General features: G+C 64.6%; 5 protein-coding genes across 5 annotated transcripts; 2 read left to right on the plus strand and 3 right to left on the minus strand.

Annotated features, from left to right (window-relative positions):
* Window positions 1-72: 72 nt before the first annotated feature.
* JCM10292_005061 (uncharacterized protein) lies at window positions 73-5,342 on the plus strand (the record flags this gene model as incomplete). The annotated part of the gene is made up of 18 exons (XM_076645960.1): window positions 73-187; window positions 246-371; window positions 435-601; window positions 674-778; window positions 894-921; window positions 990-1,123; window positions 1,210-1,582; window positions 1,651-1,779; window positions 1,857-2,238; window positions 3,031-3,127; window positions 3,191-3,281; window positions 3,351-3,739; window positions 3,799-4,218; window positions 4,273-4,357; window positions 4,412-4,465; window positions 4,523-4,696; window positions 4,759-4,794; window positions 4,852-5,342. The coding sequence occupies 18 exons, from the start codon at window positions 73-75 to the stop codon at window positions 5,340-5,342; spliced, it is 3,396 nt and encodes a 1,131-aa protein (XP_076508239.1).
* Window positions 5,343-5,462: 120 nt separating this feature from the next.
* On the minus strand, window positions 5,463-8,010 carry JCM10292_005062 (uncharacterized protein; the record flags this gene model as incomplete). Its single annotated transcript, XM_076645961.1, has 7 exons — window positions 5,463-5,608; window positions 5,669-5,752; window positions 5,810-6,104; window positions 6,161-6,635; window positions 6,691-7,474; window positions 7,530-7,863; window positions 7,930-8,010. The coding sequence occupies 7 exons, from the start codon at window positions 8,008-8,010 to the stop codon at window positions 5,463-5,465; spliced, it is 2,199 nt and encodes a 732-aa protein (XP_076508240.1).
* A 535-nt stretch (window positions 8,011-8,545) lies between these two features.
* Window positions 8,546-11,908, minus strand: RPN1 (proteasome regulatory particle base subunit RPN1; the record flags this gene model as incomplete). Its single annotated transcript, XM_076645962.1, has 9 exons — window positions 8,546-8,607; window positions 8,690-9,347; window positions 9,406-9,677; window positions 9,740-9,990; window positions 10,051-10,285; window positions 10,346-11,064; window positions 11,129-11,553; window positions 11,633-11,689; window positions 11,771-11,908. 9 exons carry the CDS (start codon window positions 11,906-11,908, stop codon window positions 8,546-8,548), a joined length of 2,817 nt encoding a protein of 938 aa, XP_076508241.1.
* Window positions 11,909-12,343: 435 nt separating this feature from the next.
* SAM50 (SAM complex subunit SAM50) lies at window positions 12,344-14,781 on the minus strand (the record flags this gene model as incomplete). The annotated part of the gene is made up of 10 exons (XM_076645963.1): window positions 12,344-12,519; window positions 12,583-12,901; window positions 12,970-13,053; window positions 13,116-13,230; window positions 13,303-13,388; window positions 13,474-13,605; window positions 13,676-13,768; window positions 13,832-14,221; window positions 14,295-14,708; window positions 14,770-14,781. The coding sequence occupies 10 exons, from the start codon at window positions 14,779-14,781 to the stop codon at window positions 12,344-12,346; spliced, it is 1,821 nt and encodes a 606-aa protein (XP_076508242.1).
* A 203-nt stretch (window positions 14,782-14,984) lies between these two features.
* JCM10292_005065 (J domain-containing protein) lies at window positions 14,985-17,251 on the plus strand (the record flags this gene model as incomplete). Its single annotated transcript, XM_076645964.1, has 7 exons — window positions 14,985-15,207; window positions 15,267-15,454; window positions 15,526-15,597; window positions 15,682-16,439; window positions 16,502-16,785; window positions 16,855-16,953; window positions 17,022-17,251. The coding sequence occupies 7 exons, from the start codon at window positions 14,985-14,987 to the stop codon at window positions 17,249-17,251; spliced, it is 1,854 nt and encodes a 617-aa protein (XP_076508243.1).
* Window positions 17,252-17,264: the final 13 nt, after the last annotated feature.

Raw genomic sequence — 17,264 nt, forward strand, 5'->3', positions numbered from 1 at the left:
CGACAGCCGACCTCCACCTTGGCCTTGCTCCTGACCAGCCGCGGACTTAGCAGTGTAAGGGAGCACCGAGCGATGGCAGACTGGGCAGCGCTCAAGGCCAAGCGTACCTTGAGAGAACCTCCCGCGTCCTCCGCTGCTCCGTCGACCTCGTCTCCTCGACCCGATGCTGATGACGGTTCTCCGGCTCGTGCGCTCTGATCGGTCTAACAGCTCGTGGGCACCTTCACTGACATCTCAAATGGCAGCTCGCCAACCGACGTCTCCCGCTGTGCCGTTCTCATACTCCCATCCCGACCTGCCTTCGTCTCTCGAAGTGCGAGAGCTGTCGGGCCGTGGCCGAGGCGTAGTAGCCGAGGATGCGATCCAGCCTGGTCAGTCCAAAACTGCTCATGACCATGCCAACAACAAGCAGCCCTGACAGAACCCGTTTGCAGGCACGACTCTGCTCGCAACCGCTCCTCTCGTCTCTACCCTCGACAACGCCAACCTTTCGAGTCGATGCAGCTTCTGCTTCCGCTCCGTCGAGGACCTGAGCACGAATTCTTCCCCAGCCAAGCTCCTGCAGTGCTCGCTGTGCCACGTCGTGCAGTATTGCTCGCCTGTGCGTCTCTACCCTACTTTCCTACGTCCGTCCCTTTGTCTTACGCCCTCGTACCCGCTACGGCCTGCGCAGAGCTGTCAGAAGGCCGACTGGACAGTGCACAAGAAGGAGTGTCAGGCCTTGCGCTCGGCGATCAAGGCCGTCGGAAAGGGGCAGAAAGGCGTGCCGGACACGCCTGTGCGTGCGCTCGGACGGCTGTTGTGGACTTGCGAGCTCAAGGGAGACAAGCTGGTGCGCTCGTACTTTCTATCAGCCCGAGCGGTGCGGAGCTGATCCGCGTTCCGTCATACAGAGGCAAGAGGTCGATTCGCTTGAATCGCGTGCGTCTCGACACCTTGACACGCGCCATTCCCCTACCACCGGTATACTGACGTTATCAATCGCGCAGACCGGTCACGCTTGTCTCCGGACGAGCAAGAACGCTTCTTCCAGCTATCCGTGGCGCTCGCACAGTACGTCGGGCAGGATACGCTCACAAAGTGCTGCTCGAACGCTGCCGCCGTCCTCGACTTGTGCTCCCGGGTAGGTCTTGGTCTCGTCTCTATCTCCGCGCGACCGCGAACGAGTCTGCGCCCTCGCTCATGTCGCTTGTGTCGCGCTTTTCACAGTTCACCTCGAACTCCTTCGCGCTCACTTCCCCAACCGACCTCTCAAATCTCGGCGTCTCCATTTCGCCGCTCACTGCGCTCTTCAACCACTCGTGCGCCCCCAACGCCGTCGTCGTCTTCCCCTCCTTCCCCTCGCCCTCCGCGCCCAAGCATATGGCCGTCGTCGCCATCCGCCCCATCGCGGCGGGCGAGGAGGTCCTCACGAGCTATGTCGACCTCGCTTTGCCGCGCGAGACGAGGCGCGCCGAGCTGCGGGAGAGGTACAAGTTCGAGTGCCGCTGCGACGAGTGCGAGAGGACTGAGGGCGGAGTCGATCCGCGGGACGCGCTGCTGTGCCCGAAGGAAGGGTGCAAGGGCTTGATTGCTCTGCCGCGTGCGTCGCGCATGTCAGAATGGCGCTGAGATCCGTCGGGATGCTGATTGAGTTCGATCCGCCGGCAGCTCGCCACTCGCCTGTCACGTCCGTCGAATGCCCCGCATGCCGCTCCTCCACCCCGTACAAGAGCGTGCACGCTGCACTTGATGCGGCCAAGACGGCCTACGCAGATGCAGAGAAGGAGCAAAATACGGGTATGTCGTTGTCGCATTCTTGTCGCGTTCTCCTGCTCTGCTTCGAAGGCTGATCAGGACTGTTGCCTCTATCGCAGACGCGCGAGTCGCCGTCCTACACCTCCAGCATCTGCTCACCTCCCTCACTGCCCCGCTCGACTCGACGCCCTCCTTCGCGCCCTCGTCCTACCCCGTCCTCCCAGCCTTCCAGCTCCTCCTCGCGCTCCAGCTCCACGCCCACGCGCCCACCTCCACCTCTCTCTCGACCGCGCAGCGCGCCTGGGCCGGCGCGCAGCTGGTCTTCCCGCCCGGACACCCCGTGCGCGCCGTCCTGCGCACGACGCTCGTCCGCCTCGAGACGATCCCGCCCGCGTCGGACCCGGCGCACCCGGAGCGCGAGCTCGCGTACTGGACGGACGTGCCCGCGCGGCAGCGGGCGATCGCGGCGCTCGTGGGCGCGCTCAAGGAGGTGGAGGTCGCGTACGGGGATGGAAATGGGGCGAAGGGCGGGGCGGGGAAGGGCGGAGAGATGGGAAGGATGATCAGAGACTTGATCTCGGATCAGGAGCAGGGGATCGCCGTTGCGAGGAGGATGCAGGCGGAGCGGATGAGGTTGGAGCAGTGAAAAAGACTTGCGCTCGAAGCGAGGTGTCGCCCTTCTACTCGCTGTGCCGTGCCCCCACGCATAGATCACGACAGCAGACAAGTCAATGAGCAAGTCCGAAGCCAATTGGGATGCGGCCGCATGGCGGAGGGTACCGAGGAACTCCACACGAAGCTGCAGACGCAAGAAAGAGACCTGCGGCACAGGTGCTGTCGCGCGGTTCGCCCCTCGCAGGCGCGAGAGAGAAGCAACTCCTCAGAAGGTGGAGCTCGAAAGGCCCAAAGAAGCAGCAGCACGGTGCATCAACCTGCCAGAGCTGCAGCCGATTGATGAGGAGGCGGCAAAGCGAGTGTTCCACTCGGCGGTGCGTTGAACGACGGCTCCGAGAGCCATACTGTGACGGATGTCTGGCAAAGCGTCACAACGGGAACAGAGAGGCGGAAAGGCGGACACAGCGATGCTCGCCTCTTCGCGATCTCGCGCGTCATCCTCGCCGTATCTCTCCGCTTGCCACTGGCTCACGCGAGCATGAGATCCAGTCGTGCAGCTTTGCACCGCTCGCAGAGAGGAGCTGCCGCTGGGCTGCTCCGCGCCGGGCCCCGTCCCTCCCTTGCTCCTCCCCATCGGCTCGAGGTGGGGTCGGCGGTGCCACCCGTTCAGTCGCGTAGCCCAGGCCTCCAGGCAGCGTGCACAGGCTTCGGTCTACCAGGAGGAGCGCGCCGAGGGTTCTTTGGCATCGGCGAGGTGCTGGGCGTCATCTCGAACGTACGTCTCACCGTGCATCGCTCAACCGCATGCGATTCAGCTGACCTTGCGTAAGCGACACAGCCATCCGAGGTGCTCAGGTCTCTCACGGAGTCGAAGAAGCTGCTCGAGGAGGCACGGCAGGAGCTCAAGGAGGCCCAAGAACGGTCTCAGAGTGCGCTTCTTTCGTTTGCCAGTTGCTTGTTCGAACAACGTTTGCTCATTCCGTGCTCGGTCCTCACAGTCCCGCCTTCGCACACGTTCTCCCCTTTACCTGGCTTCTTCGAGCGCCCGAACGAGATCAAGGCGATCGAGCGCGCGCTCGGGTCCATCCCGACCTTCACTGTCCTTTTCGGCGCCAGCTCCGTCGGCAAGACGGCCCTCCTTCGCCAAGTCCTCTCCTCCGACCGCTACCACGTCCTGCACTTCGACCTGCGGATAGCAGGATTCGCCGACCTCTCGTCGCTCTACTTCTCGCTCTCGACGCAGCTCGAATCGTATTTCGCCGCGATTCCCGACCTCCTCGGCAAGGAGTGGGGCTGGGGCGAGTTTGAGAAGGAGAGCTGGGCGTTCAAGCACGATCGCGCGGCAGTGCAGAAGCGGATCGAGCAGGGCGGCGAGGTCAAGTCGAGCGTGCGTGCACCGCCTTTGCGTTCAAGCGAGACGCCTGATTGACAAGGTGGCTCCCGCAGGATATTGCGCATCTGCTTGAGCTCTTTCAGAGCGCCTTGCTCAATTACTGGAGCTTCGAGCCGATGTCGCTCGAGCAGCGCAAAAAGAAGGAGGAGGCGGAAAAGGAGGAGGCGGAAAAGGAGGACCAGGCGGACAAGGACGCTAAGGACCGCAAGGACGGCAAGAAGGACAGCGCCAGCGTGCCCGCGCACGAAGCGGATCCGACTGAAGCGCGACTGCGGCAAGGGTCGGTACCGGCACCGAAACCGCGAAGACGCTCGAATGACGACCTCATCGAGGCCCGGAGCCTGAACGCGGTCGAGGCGAAGGAGGGCGAGGCGTCAGGCGAGTCGGTCAAGACGGAGGAGATGGAGCGGGAGGAGGAGCTCAAGCCGCCACCGAAGCGTATACCGGTGTTCTTCCTCGACGAGGCGCACAAGGTGCGCAGCCATCTGCTCGCGAAGCTTCTCGCGACTGACCACTCCATGTGACAGCTGCCGGCCCTCATCCAGTCCGTCGACACCATGAAGACATTCCTCGACAGCTCACTTGTGCTGTCGAAGCAAGATCGGCTGTGTCGTGCGTGCTAGCCCTCTGTGGACGTGAAGGATGACTGACTCTGTGCCATTGCAGACATCCTCCACGCCAGCTCTGACGCCTTCTACCTCCACTGGCTGCGCTCGCTCAGTATGTCGCCCGTCGCCGCTGCCTTCCGCCGCCAGCTAACAAGTCATTCCGCCGCAGACGTGATGCAGCACTGCGTCATTCTGACCATGGGCGACCCGGCCAAGGAAGAGGCTCACCGCTTCTATAACGAGGTACTCGCACCGCACATCCCGGATCACCTGCAAAGCAAGATCTCGTTCGACAAGCTCTACCCCGTGTTCGGCGGCAAACTGGCGCATCTGAGCGACTATGGTGCGCTTCGTTCTGCGCTCCTTGATCCTCCGAGACTCACGTGCTCTCCTTCGTATCCGCAGTGGCCGAGTTCGTCAACTCTGAAGGCGCTGTGTCTCGTGCGCCCTTTTCCATGTTGTCGTCAAGCTGTTCATAACTGACCTCTCGGCACACAGCACACCACTCCTCTCACTTCCTCCAAGCGCACTCGCTCCTCAATCTCCACCTTATCCACTCGATGCCCACTGTCCCCGACGACGAGTCCAGCTCGAAGGGCTTCCACATCTACTCGTCGCTCCGCCCAGCCGGCTCGCCTCACGCCTCTCCCTCCCCGTTCGGCGACTCGGACGGGTCCGAGTTCCGCCCCGCAGACCTCCTCACCGTCATGAAGCGCCTACAACCCGGCGCGCACGACGCGCTCCCGTACTTCCCGCTGTGCCGCGAGCTCGGCGCGCGCGCCGTCGACGGGCTCGTACGCGGGCGGATCCTCGAACTGCGGTGGAGCGGCGCCGTCACCGAGGAGGGCGAGCCGCAAAGCTTGCTCGAGCGGCAGAAGCACAAGGTCGTTGGGCCGGTCGTGCTGCCGACGACGCCCGTGTGCCGGTACGCGATGGGGCAGGTGCTGAAAGAGTACGAAGAGGAAGGATTCACGATCGACCGCGAGTAATGCAGCTCGCTTCGTCAGCTTTCTCACTTCGGCCCGAGAGCTGGCTCGACGAGAGTGGCGTTACGACAGCCGAGTAAACCTGATGCAAGTGCAAAGACAGGACGCTCAAGCAACCGAATTCTACATGACCAGACACTTGTGCTCTACCAGTCCCATCTCCTCTAGCTCTTCACGGGCCGCCTCCTTGCGGTTCGCCTTTTCCTTGGCCTTGACCTCGTGCGGGAACCAGCGCTGCATGAACTGCTGCAGCTCGGTGTCGAGGTTGGCTGCACGCGACGTACGTCAGTGTCTGTAAGCGTACGACCGGAGTAAGAGGGGCAACGCACTGGCATTGGCGCGAAGCACGACCGCACTGCGGCATTGCGGGCAGTTGTCCTGCCCGCGCTTTTGCATTTTGACAAGACAACGGACTGCACGGAGACGAGGTCAGCAACTATGAGCAGCCACCGGCCAAATGGGAAGCGTGCCGCAGAACTTGTGCCCGCAGTTGAGCCGAATCGGCTTGAACGCAACGTCGCCGCAGATCGAGCACTCGTAGTCTTCGAGTGACGGGATGATGGGAAGCAACGTCGTCGTGAACGTCGAAAGGAGGACGTGCGGGAGCGAGGGGAAGCCGGGGAGCGTGAGCACCGGTCGCTGCGTGCCGTCGTCGTTCGAGCGAATCAACTCGGTCGAGATCATCGAGGTCGCATCCTCCGAAGCGATGAACTTGGGGAAACGCGCTGACGCGGTGAGAGCGGTGCGCTTGTCGTGCTTCTTGAGCTGCAAATGGCGCAGAGTGAACAAGAGTAACACGAAGACGAGGGGAGGAAACGCACAATCTTGCGCGCCGCCTCCTCATTTGCAATCTGGAACTTCTTGAGATCGAGCAGCTCGACGTTGAGCGCGATGAACTTTTCGAGCGCAACCCGGCTCTCCTTGTGCCGCATGCGCTTGGCGAGTTTGCGCTTGGCGACCTGGTCGACGAACCATTCGAGCTTCTTCTCGACATCTTCGATGCTGCGCTCGCCGCGGTCGCGCTCGCGCGACGACTCAAAGATGGCCGCTTCGACCCAGAGCGAGAAGATTTCGCGCCAGATGTACAGGTCCGTCTTTGGGCGCGAGGGCGACGAGACGGCCGAGACCTCGCGCGCGAGCAGCTGCACCGACTCGGTGAACTGGCGCTTTTGCGCGAGTTGCAGCGTGGCGAGCGAGTTGAGCGCCGACGCGAGGAGCGTGAGGAATTCGGTGTCCGAATTGAGCGGGATGAACACCTCGCGTCGGTGCTGGCGCGGACGGTGCTTCCGTCGTCGTCTGCGGGGTATCCATCAGTATGCCACGGCTTTCGAAGTGAGGCGAACCCTCGTACCCATTTCCGGCGCTAGACGGCACTTTCTCACGCTCGTCATCCGCTTCGTCCGCCTCCTCCACAGCTGCCACGCGAGGCATTGGCGAAAGTTTCTGCTTGGGAGTCGCCGGCGCCGCAAAGTAGTCCTCCTTCTCAAGCGCAGCCAGCGAGGTAGGCGTCAGCGGACCCGCTCGCAGCGTCTCCTGGCTCATCGCTCGCTTGAGACGCTGGGACAGGGGACCCGAGTCGGCAGGCGGTGCCGCGGCGCCGAGCTCATCCTCCGCGGCCGCAGCGGCAGCGAGCTCCTGCGCCTCGGCGTGCTCGAGCTCGTACACGGACGGCGAGTCTTCGTCGTCGCTCCACCGCCCGACGCCGTACATGCGCTTGAGCAGGTTGTTGGCGTGCGGACCAGCTCCTTCGAACTCGACGTTGGATGGCGGTTCGGCGTCTTCGGCGACCGAGCTCGTCGACGCAGTCGTCGGAAACGAGTCGGGCCCGCCTGAAGGGTCGGAGCTACTGCCCTCTTTCGAGGGCGGAGTTTGGCCCGCGTCCGACTCGCTCTCCGACTGAATCTCGGTGATCCGGGCTTTTGGCGACTTGCGCTGCCCCTTGACCGTATTGGAGCGGCTGCGCGCATGTCGTTTGAAAAGGAAGTTGGCGGGAGACGCCGAGCTGGCGTCGGCGCGTTCGTCGTCAGACGAGACGCGCTGGGCGTCGGAAGGCTCCGTGTCGGACTCGGAGTACGACTCGGACGAGCACGAGGAGAAGACGAGGTGGATGCGAGGTTCAGGGTTGGCAGAAGTACCTGCAGAGCGGGCTAAGCAGCTTGCTCGTCACGACAAGCGGTGAAGAGGGCGCACCTGCCAGCTCGTACGTCGCGCGCACTTTGCGCGTGCGCGGCGCCTTGCGCTTCCCCTTCGCCTTCTCGCTCAACTCGGGAGCATCGTCTTCTTCCGTCTCGAGCGTCCCCTCCGCCTCGTCGATAACCTGCTCGATGCGGGTCTCGGACCCGCTGTTCTTCTCGTCGTCGTCGGCGGAGAGATTGGACGTCGAGGCCACGGGAGAAAGGGGCAGCGCAGGCGACTTGGGCGGGGACGAGACTGTGCCGGGCTGCGCGAGGAGCTCCTTGAGGACCTCGCTCGTCAAGCCAAGGTCCTGCAGTTCGCTCGCGACGCGGTTGATGACCTTTTTGAGCTGTTTGGCGGAATTGATCAGCACGAAAGGCTCAAAAGGGAGAAGGAAGGAAAGGCGAGAGCGCACCTTGCGATACTCGATGGCCTGCTGCCGCCACTCTTCCGGGACTGACTCGAGCGTCTCTAGCAAAGTCTTGCCGTACTTCATGGCGTCTCGAAAGGTGTTGTCACGGGCTGGCGGGGGCTAGACGGAGAGCGAGGCGATGCGGAGGTCGACGCGGAGGATATCGCTTCGTGAGCGCACGACACCGTGGGCGGATCCGACAGTGTGGCGCAAAGGCGTCCAAGTTAAACAGGAGCGTCGCTGGTCGGACGCGCTCCTCCCTGCGAGGCTGGCGTCTCCAGCGACAAGACGGACTCGCGACGAGGCGCACCCGCAGCGCAGACGGTCCGAGGCGAGCGTGGGCACTGCAGCTCGTGCAGTAGCTCGCGAGAGTGGCTTAGACGAGCCTGAAGAGTCGCCTGCTCCGATCCTGCAGCCGAGAGCGAGAGCGAGGAAGTGTCAAATGCGAACGTTCCGCCCTTGCGCCCTTGCGCGCGGAGACCCGGAATTAGCTGACAACGCTTCCTACCCCTCTAGCACAAGTCAAATGCTCACGACTCTCGCGCGGAGTGCATGCAAAACGGCCAGTTACAATTGTTGGAGCGCGACGTGCGCTGCTCCTCGTCGACCGCCACTCGATCTACTTCGTCGTGTCCATCTCGTCCTCCTTCTCGAACCCCTTGTTCTTCGCCAGCAGCACGTCTGCAGGAAGAGAGAAGCAGGCGGCGAGTCAGCGCCCCGTTGAGCCGGAGCGTACGAGGAGAGAGAGGAAGAAGCGACGCACAGCCCTCCAGCACGTGGGAGTACGGAATGAACTCCTCGGTCGCCATCTCTGCGCGCTCGGTGTGCCCGAGGCGCACGGGCGTCGTGTGCGTCTGGAAGCCCGAGATGGTGCGCGGCTTGCCCGCCTGGCCGACGACGTCGACGGCCTGCCCGACGCGCACGCTCGCGGGCAGGAGCTCGCCCGTCTCGTCGCTGAGCGTGATGAGGAACCGCGGGTACATGGCCATCGTGAGGAAGTAGAGCATCCAATGGTTCTTGTCGAGGATGAAGCCGCGCGCGTCGGTGAAGGCGACGAGCGTCGCGAGGAGGCCGCACACGGCGACGGGCGACATGAGCGAGCGGTCCGTGTGGAACGGGTTGACGCCGATCGTGCCCTTGCCCATGTGCACCAGGCCCTGCGCGATCCGCACCACGAAGAAGCAGTCGGGCTCCTTGGCGTAGTAGCTCGCGAGCTGCCGCAGCATCTGCGCGAGCTTGGCGTTGTTCGTCCCCGCGCCGACGACGCCCATCGCAAAGATCGAGTTGATTGCGACGTCGAGGTCGTTGTCGTGCGAATACCGCGAGAGCGTCTCGAGGATCGACATGACCGGGTTCGACGCGCTGATGAGGCCGAGCGCGAGCGGCACTGCTCGCCGCACGACGGGCTCGCCGTAGTGCATCTGCGAACGTGACGAGTGAGCATGCGACGGCTTGTGGGGGACTGACGAGGCGACGCACGAGATGGTTAAAGTGCCGCAGGCTCATCTCGCTCCCGACATCCTCGCCCATCGCCACCAGCGCGACACCGATGACCGACAGCGCCTGGTGGAGGTCGCTCTCCTTCTCCGGGTCGAGGTGGTCCGTCGCGGCTTGGAGGAGCTGCTGGATCTGGAGGACGTTGCCTGTCGCGGCGTACGACGCCATCTGCACGAGCGTGATGCCTACCTTGCCCAGCGGCGCCTCGATCGTCTTGAGCACCTCGATCGTCGCCTCCGACTGCTCTGTCCGGCCTGTAGAAAAAAGCGTGTCAGCGCGATGGAACGGAGGCGAAAAAAGCGGGCGGAAGACGCACCGAGGTACAGCAGCGCCAACCCGAGCGCGAGGAAGCGCCCCCACTTCTCCTTGAGCTGCTCCTCATCCCGCTCCATGATCGACGACGCGACGCCGAGCGCAACGTCCTCGTCACACGAGCCGACAAAGACGAACCCGAGCGCGAGCGCGGCCATCGACGCAATCTCGAGCGAGACGGTCGAGTCTTGCAGCGTCGGGAGGAGGATGTCGCGCACGTCTTCGCGCTGCGAGCCGGCGTAGGCGATACCGATACTTTGGGCAGACGAGGGCGTCAGTAAGTACTTGAGCGGAATGCAGCGAACCGAGACGCACCCGATGATGGAGGCGACACGAAGCTCGACATTGGGCGACTCGACGTGGTCCGACAAAAGCGCGAGCGCAGCGTCCATCTCAGTGCGGACGCCCGAGTGAATCAACCCGTTCGCGAGCATGGCGCCGGCCTTGATGTGGTCCTCCGAGGCGTAGGCGTACTTGTCGATGTGCGAGAGACCGACGTCCGTGTCCCAGAGAAGGCTCAGGCCGAGCGACGCGGCCGCGCTGAACATGCCTGTCGGTGCGAAGGAATTTCAATCATGTGAGAGCATGCACGGGAGCGACGGGCACGAACCGTGGTCTTTGTTCTTGTAGATCCAGCTCTGTCCCTCCTCAGCCTCGACCATGAGCTTGTCGTTGCCGAAGCCAGCATTGACAAAAGCGTTGACGAACGTTCCCGCGAGGTTCTGCTTGGCCGAGTCGACGGCCGCGGCCGAGCGCGCATTTTCGAGGTGCGACTTGTAGATGTCCTCGAGGCTGCGCGGCTCGGTGACCGAGAGCTCGGAGCCAAAGCGCTTGAAGCCCTCGGAGAGCTTGGTGTTGTTGAGGATCTCGCGGAGCGTCTCGTCCTCCTCGCCGGGGATGTCGACCTGCTGCCGCGCGAGGATGTAGGCGAGCTGCCGCTTCATGTTGGGATTCGTCGGCGCGTCGTAGTCCTCCTTGATCATGGCGGGGTCCTGGAGACGGAGCGCGAGCGTGAGCGCCTCGGTGTAGCGGTTGTGCTTCTTGTAGATCTCGCGCGCGGTGCGCAGGAACTGGAGGTCGTCAGGCGGCGTGAGGTAGTAGACGGCCGACACCATGTACAGGCATACGCGCTGGTACGTGTTGATGTCGACGTAGGGTACGATCTTCTCGATCGACTCGAGCTCGAGGAGGAGGTCGACGGCGTCGGACTCGGCGTTGTGGGAGAGGAGGAAGGGGACGAGGCGGAGTCCGAGGGCAAGGAGGTCGTCGGTCGACTCGCTCTTCTCGCTGCGCAGGTCGTACTCCTCGCCAATCTCGGCTGCGAGATGCCTGTTGCGTTGTCAAGGACGTCAGCTTGTCATAGAGCGGGAGGATGTGCGAGCGAGACACGCACCGGACGTATTCGTGGCCCCACAGCCCCGGGTCCTCGTCACTTCCGCCCGTCAACCGGTACTTGAGCGTCTCGCGCTTGCCCGTGTCCGAGTAGGTCATGGCGAGCACCGAGAGGATGTCGGCAAAGAGGCCCTTGTCCGACACCTGCACGGTGCTCTCGCCGTCCTTCTTCTTCTCCTCGCCATCGCCGCCAAGCCCGACTGCCGACGCGACAGCCTCGACTGCAGCAGTCGCAGTGTTGGCGATGGCCTGCGAGGTGGATGCGGCGGGCTGATCAGGCCACGAGGCGTGGATCTTCTGCAGCTCGGCGTAATGGGGGCGGAGGAACTTGAGGGGTTTGGGCACGCTCGTCATGGACGAGGTCGAGGTGCGGATGAGGGTGCGGAGCGACTCGAGGGCGGGGCGGTACAGCGAAGTGTCGGATTCCTGCGACGACGAGCGGAAGGAGGAGGACGAGGTGAGCGCGCGCGCATCGCTGGATGAGCGACAGATGGAAGGTACGCACTCGTAGCCGTTCTACGAGCATCTCGAGCTCGCCCTTGAGCGCGGCATCCTCCTCGTTCTGCGTCGCAAGCAAGTCGGACGGTCAACTCGTCATCGCCACCTCTGGCGCGGGACGGGGCGGAGCGGGCGGGGCACGCACGAGCTCGTCCGAGTCCTGCTTGAGCTCCTGCTTGGCCTTGGCCACGTTCTCGGCCGCGCGGTCCTTCTTTGGCGGGTCCGGGTCGGCGGATGGCACAGACACGAGCGCCTCGGGCCGCTCCTTCTCCTCGATGGGCATCCTGGGCAGCGCAGTGGGCTCAGGTAAGGTCTAGCGAGAAACTGGTGCTCAGCACGCAGGCACAGGTGCGGTCGCGAGGAAGGGGTGAGGGCTGACGACCAGCGCCCGAAGACGCGCAAGTCCGCACGACCTCGTCAGCATTCGCTCCTGATGCACTATGGAAGCCCTCACGAGCCGTAGGAGTGCTTTACTAGGACACTGTCGAAGTGTCAGCACGAAAAGAGCGAGAAGTGCAGCATCATCTCGACAGACCCGTCTCGCGATGCTCGCTCTCTTTCCACTCAGACGCGCTGCACGGAGTAGAAATGCGGGTTGCGACGCCCCGACTGTCAAAGCAAAGGGGCGAAATCGGGCGCTGACGCCCACCTTTTGTGCCTCTAGGTGACTATCAATGTCCTCCGGGTCTATTCTCCTCATGCCTCGCACCCCCTGCGCTCACAAGAAGCTCAGTCCGAGCCCGAACTGGAACCCCTTGACGCCGCCCTCGCCCTGCGTCTGCACGAGCGGGACGCCGACGTTGGCCTCGATGCGCACGAGCGAGTGGCGGTACATGAGTCCGAATCCGGCCGTGAGCGACGGCGGCGTCGAAAGGAGGGTCGAGTAGGGCTGGCCTGCGAGGCGCAAGCACGTCCTGTCAGATCACGTCGAGCGAGAGAGGCAGAGAGCGGACGCACCACTGCCGATGAGCTTTCCCGCGTTGAGCCACACGTGCCCCTTGAGGTTCTCGCTGCTCCAGCTCCCCTTGCCCTCGCCCTGCCTCCACGGCGTCGGGACCCTGAACGGCGTGAGGAGGCTCGCGCCGACGGCGTAGAACGCGTCGCCGCCGACGTGGTCGCCGAGGTCACGCGGCCCGAGCGTGTTGAGCCGGAAGTTGCGCACCGAGGTCGGACCGCCGAGGTGGTACCGGTCGGGGAAGAGGGACGTTCGCGCCTTGGAGGAGCGGGAGAGTGACAGCGGGATGAGGAGACCCGAGCGGGCCGTGAGCGACGCAGACTGGCACACGATGAGTCGTCAGTAACAGCAGCGGCGAGTCCGAAGGCCACAGAGAATGCGCTACTCACGAAGCCATTGCCGAGAGCGCGAGCAACCGACCCTTCCTGCTCCGCCCGGATGAAGTGCGCATCTCCTCCCAACCCTGCGTACTCCTGCGAGCCGACCCCCAGCGTGAGTGCACCCCCACAGAGGAAAAGAGGGCGACAAGCCGCACCTGCTTGAGTCGCAGGTACGCACCCCGTGTCGAGACGAACGGGTCGTCGCGCGAGTCGCGCGTGAACGTGTGCGAAACGGCGCTCTTGACTGACGGGCCGGCCGAGTTGCGGATCCTGCGGTGCGCGACCGACTCGATCAGCCACCGCTCTTGCAAAAGATTAGAGAGAAAGGGGATGAAAACGCACGACATCGAGGCTGTAGGTGCGATGTTGCCAATCTCGCGCAAGACCGCCTCGTACGCAAATTCGTGGTACCCGAACGGCGTGAGCGTCTGTGCGCCAACGTCGCAAGAGCAGAGTCAATCTCATCAGCTTCACTGGCCTTGGAGATTGCCGAGTCTCGCTGCGCGGACGCACCCGCAACCGCGCCATGGCACCCTTGGTCGCCTCGTTGCAGCTCGCGTAAAAGTTGAGGTCGCGCTGCGCCGAAAAGATGCTCAAGTCGGCGTGCGTCGTCGTCGAGGCGTTGACGGGCGTGTCGAGGCGGAGCTGCACTCTCGCACGGGCGCAAGTCAGCTTGGCTTCCGACGTGGCGAGAGTGGGTGTCGGGCGGACGCACCTGGAAGGCGGATTTTGTCCGCGTGCCGAAGCTCAGGTTGCCCTCGATGACCTCGGCGCCACCGAACGCATTCCGAATCTTGGCCGTTGCGGTCTGTCAGAGAAGCGAGGGTCAGCATCGCTTGACAACGCTGCGTCGTATGCCTAGAGGACGCACCGCATTCCCCTCGCCGTCTCCGACGTCCGTCGCCGTGCGCAAGTAGTACTTTGGCGCCTCCTGCACGCGGAGGACAATGTCGACGTCCTCGCGCTCTGCAAACGCGCTGTCGCTGCGCTCGATCGTCGCGTCGAGACCGCGGAAGAGGTCAAACTTTTCGAGCGTCTCGGTCAGCGCGCGGGTCGTGCGCAGGAGCGACCGCAGCGTCTGGTCCGACGGCGGTGCGGGCGCGGGCGCGTCGGGCGAGAAGGTCGCGGAAAGGAACGAGGGGGGAGGGAGCGGGGTGAGGTAGGGCGCAAAGACGCGCGAGAGGAACGAGGGGCGCGTCGACTTGGCGCCGAGGATGCGGATGGCGTTGAGGCGGAGCGGCGCGTCGAGGTTGTCGTTGACCTGCGGGAGCAGTGGAACGGGATGCGTGAGTCTCGAGCCCCGAGGGTAGGCCGAAGCGAGCTCGCGGCCGCACCAGCTCGGAGAGGTGCCGCCCTACGCGCTCGTACTCGCCGCGCATCTTGCGCTCGATGCGCTCGCGGTTCCACGCCTCGATGCCCGCCTGCTCCTCGTCGCCGACGACGATCTCTACGCCCGCGGCGGTGACCTCTCCCTGCGGCGGAACGACCTCTGGCGGCGGACTCGGCGGCGGGAGGTCGGTGGACGCTGGTGGGGCGGTCGGCGGAGCGGGGGCGGGCGAGGCAGGCGGTGCAGGAGAGGGTGCGAGGGGCTCTCTGGGCTCTGGCGGCGTCGCGATGAGCGGTCCGCGGACGGTGACGGGCGGGGTGGGGACATCCTGCGGTGCAAAGGCCCTCGCAGCATGCTCTGCGGGCGTCTGTCGCGGTGCGGGCGCGCTGCCGGCAGGCGAAGGCGGCGGAGAGGGAGGCGGCTGCAGCGAGGCAACGGCGTCAGCGGCGAGGGCGGCGACAGTCGGAGCGGGGAGAGAGTACCTGGCTCGCCATGCTCGGCTGCAATCCTGGCCCGTCCGGTGCGAGTGCGGCGGAGGAGAGCGCACAGAGTCGACGCAACCTGTGGCTTCGCTTTCGCACTCTCCCCACTTTGCTCCGTCGCACCGCTTGCTTCTGCTGGACCTGCGAGTGGGCTACTGAGCGCACTCTCGAGCTACCCACCGAACCAGCGGGGCCCACGGCGAGGCAGGACTGCGATGGCGACGGCTTCTTTCGGCGATCGCTTCGGACGGTCGAGCCTCGAGCAGGGCGCAGACGACGCAGAGTGGGAGCAGTCGGACCCGCTCTTCCGCAGCACCGACGCAGGCGACGAGCCCCGAGACCTGCTCGACTCGGGGCACGACGGGCTGTACGCCGTGCTCAACCTCGAGCGCACTTGCTCCGACGACGACGTACAGCGCGCATACAGGCGTCTGGCAGGTGCGCACGCCGCTCACTCGGACCCCGTCACTCTGCTCTGACCCGTGTGGCCCCCGCAGCACTCCTCCACCCCGACCGGCACCGCGACCCGGCCCTCAAGCCCGCCGCAGATGCCCGCTTCCAACACGTCTCGCACGCCTATGAAATCCTCTCCGACCCGCACAAGCGCGCAATCTACGACGAGCTCGGAGAAGCAGGGCTCAAAACCAACTGGGAGGTCGCGACAAAGGGAAAGACGGCCGCAGAAGTGCGCTCCCCCTCCTTCCGCGTCGGCACCGCTTCGCCCCTCTTTGTCGCTGACTCGCTTCCTGCCCACAGCTACGAGCAGAGTACGAACGACTCAACCGACAGCAGGTCGAGCAGAACGTCGAGAACCTCGTCAAGAGCAAGGTGCGTCTGGCTACGTCTGGCAGCAGGTCGTTTGCCTTCGAGCCGCCACCTTCGCGCCGTCAAGCTGACCGCACTGTATTGCAGGGCGAGGTCACCGTGATCTCGGACGCACGGGTCCTCTTCCTATCGGATGCCGACCTCGAACGGTTAGGCGGGCCCGAAAAGCTCGGCCTCGTCGAGCGTCTGCGCACAGTGCAGCAGCGGCAGATGTTTCTCAAGCATTCCTTCACGACCCCGATCAACCCGTCCACCGCCCTCATCGCCACAACCCAGGTTGTCGCACGACAAGGGTCGGGCGCCGGCAACCTCCTTCTCAAGCTGCAGCACAACCCTTCGTCGCGCCTCTCGCTCGAGCTCGGCACGACGCTCCTCCGCCCGCGCTCTCTCACGTTCAAGACGACCTACGCGCCCGACAACGACACTTTTGCGCGCCTCGACTTCCCCGTCAAGACGCTCGCCGCGCCGCCGAAATTCAACCTCGTCCTCGGGCGGCGCATCTACGAGCGCACGACGGGCACGCTCACGTTCCGCTCGGGCGCGTGGGCGCTCGGCACGTGGGGCGCGGCGCTCCTCCAGCCGTACTCGGACAGCACCGTCTCGATCGGGCTCAACCACGCGAGCGGGTGGGCCGTCGAGGCGACGAGCGCCGTCTTTGCCAAGCAGGTCAGCGTCAACTATGGCCGCACCGTCCTCGGCGGGTTCAAGGTCTCGATCGGCGGCGTCGTGACCAACGTCGGCGCCGCGAGCCTCGGCATCAATGCGGACCGCCGCGTGACGGAAAACTGCCGCGCCGGGATGGGTCTCGACATCGCCGCCAACGGCTCGATGACGGTCAAGCTGCGGTGCGCAACCTCTCACTCCTCCTCGTACCCCGCTCGCAGCTAAAGGGACCGCACTGCCGCAGCTTTTCGCGCCTCGGGCAAAAGCTCAACCTCCCCATCATCGTCTCGTCCGGCCTCGACCTGCGCCTCGCCGCGGGCTTCACACTCGTCCCCGCGCTCGGCATCATCGCGACGAACCACTTTGTCCTCGCGCCGCGCAAGCGCCAGAAGCTCACGAGCAAGCTCCGAGAGCTGCGCAAGGAGCACGCAGAGTGGATCCGCGAGAAGCGCCAAGAGGCGCTCGACGCGCAAGCGCTTCTTGCAGAGCACGTACAGCGGCGGATACGCGACGAGGAGGCGAAGAACGGTCGGTCACTTCCTGTCTCGCGCATCACGCCTCGTCGCTACGGGAAGCTGACCGGGCTTGGTCGAGCAGGGTTGGTCATCGAGAAGGCGGTGTACGGCGTGCTCGACGCTGCAGATGCGAAGGATCAGCCGGACGACGCAGCCGAATTGCGCTGGCTCGACGTGACGGGTGCGTAGTCCACCACCTCTTCCACTGAAACCGCCCAACTGACCCGCCCAGCTCTCCGCGCCCCGCAGTCCCGCTCCAGGCGCTCCTCGCGCCCTCGGCATCGCAGCTCACGATCCCGTCCGGGCGGTCCAAAGCGACGCTCCTCGGGTTCTGCGACTCGGCGATCGGCGAGAAGAAGCGCCTCCGCGTGCGGTACCGCTTCCGCGGGAAGGTGCACGAGGCCGTGTGGGACGACAGGGACGCCGTCGCGCTGCCGATGAGGAGTCACCTGGTGGAGGAGGGAGCCGGGGACCGGTAGACGGCTGCTAGAG

Source organism: Rhodotorula paludigena, assembly GCF_050403205.1.
Source record: "Rhodotorula paludigena JCM10292 DNA, Rt_paludigena_JCM10292v1_ctg3, whole genome shotgun sequence".
Classification (NCBI taxonomy): Eukaryota; Fungi; Basidiomycota; class Microbotryomycetes; order Sporidiobolales; family Sporidiobolaceae; genus Rhodotorula; species Rhodotorula paludigena.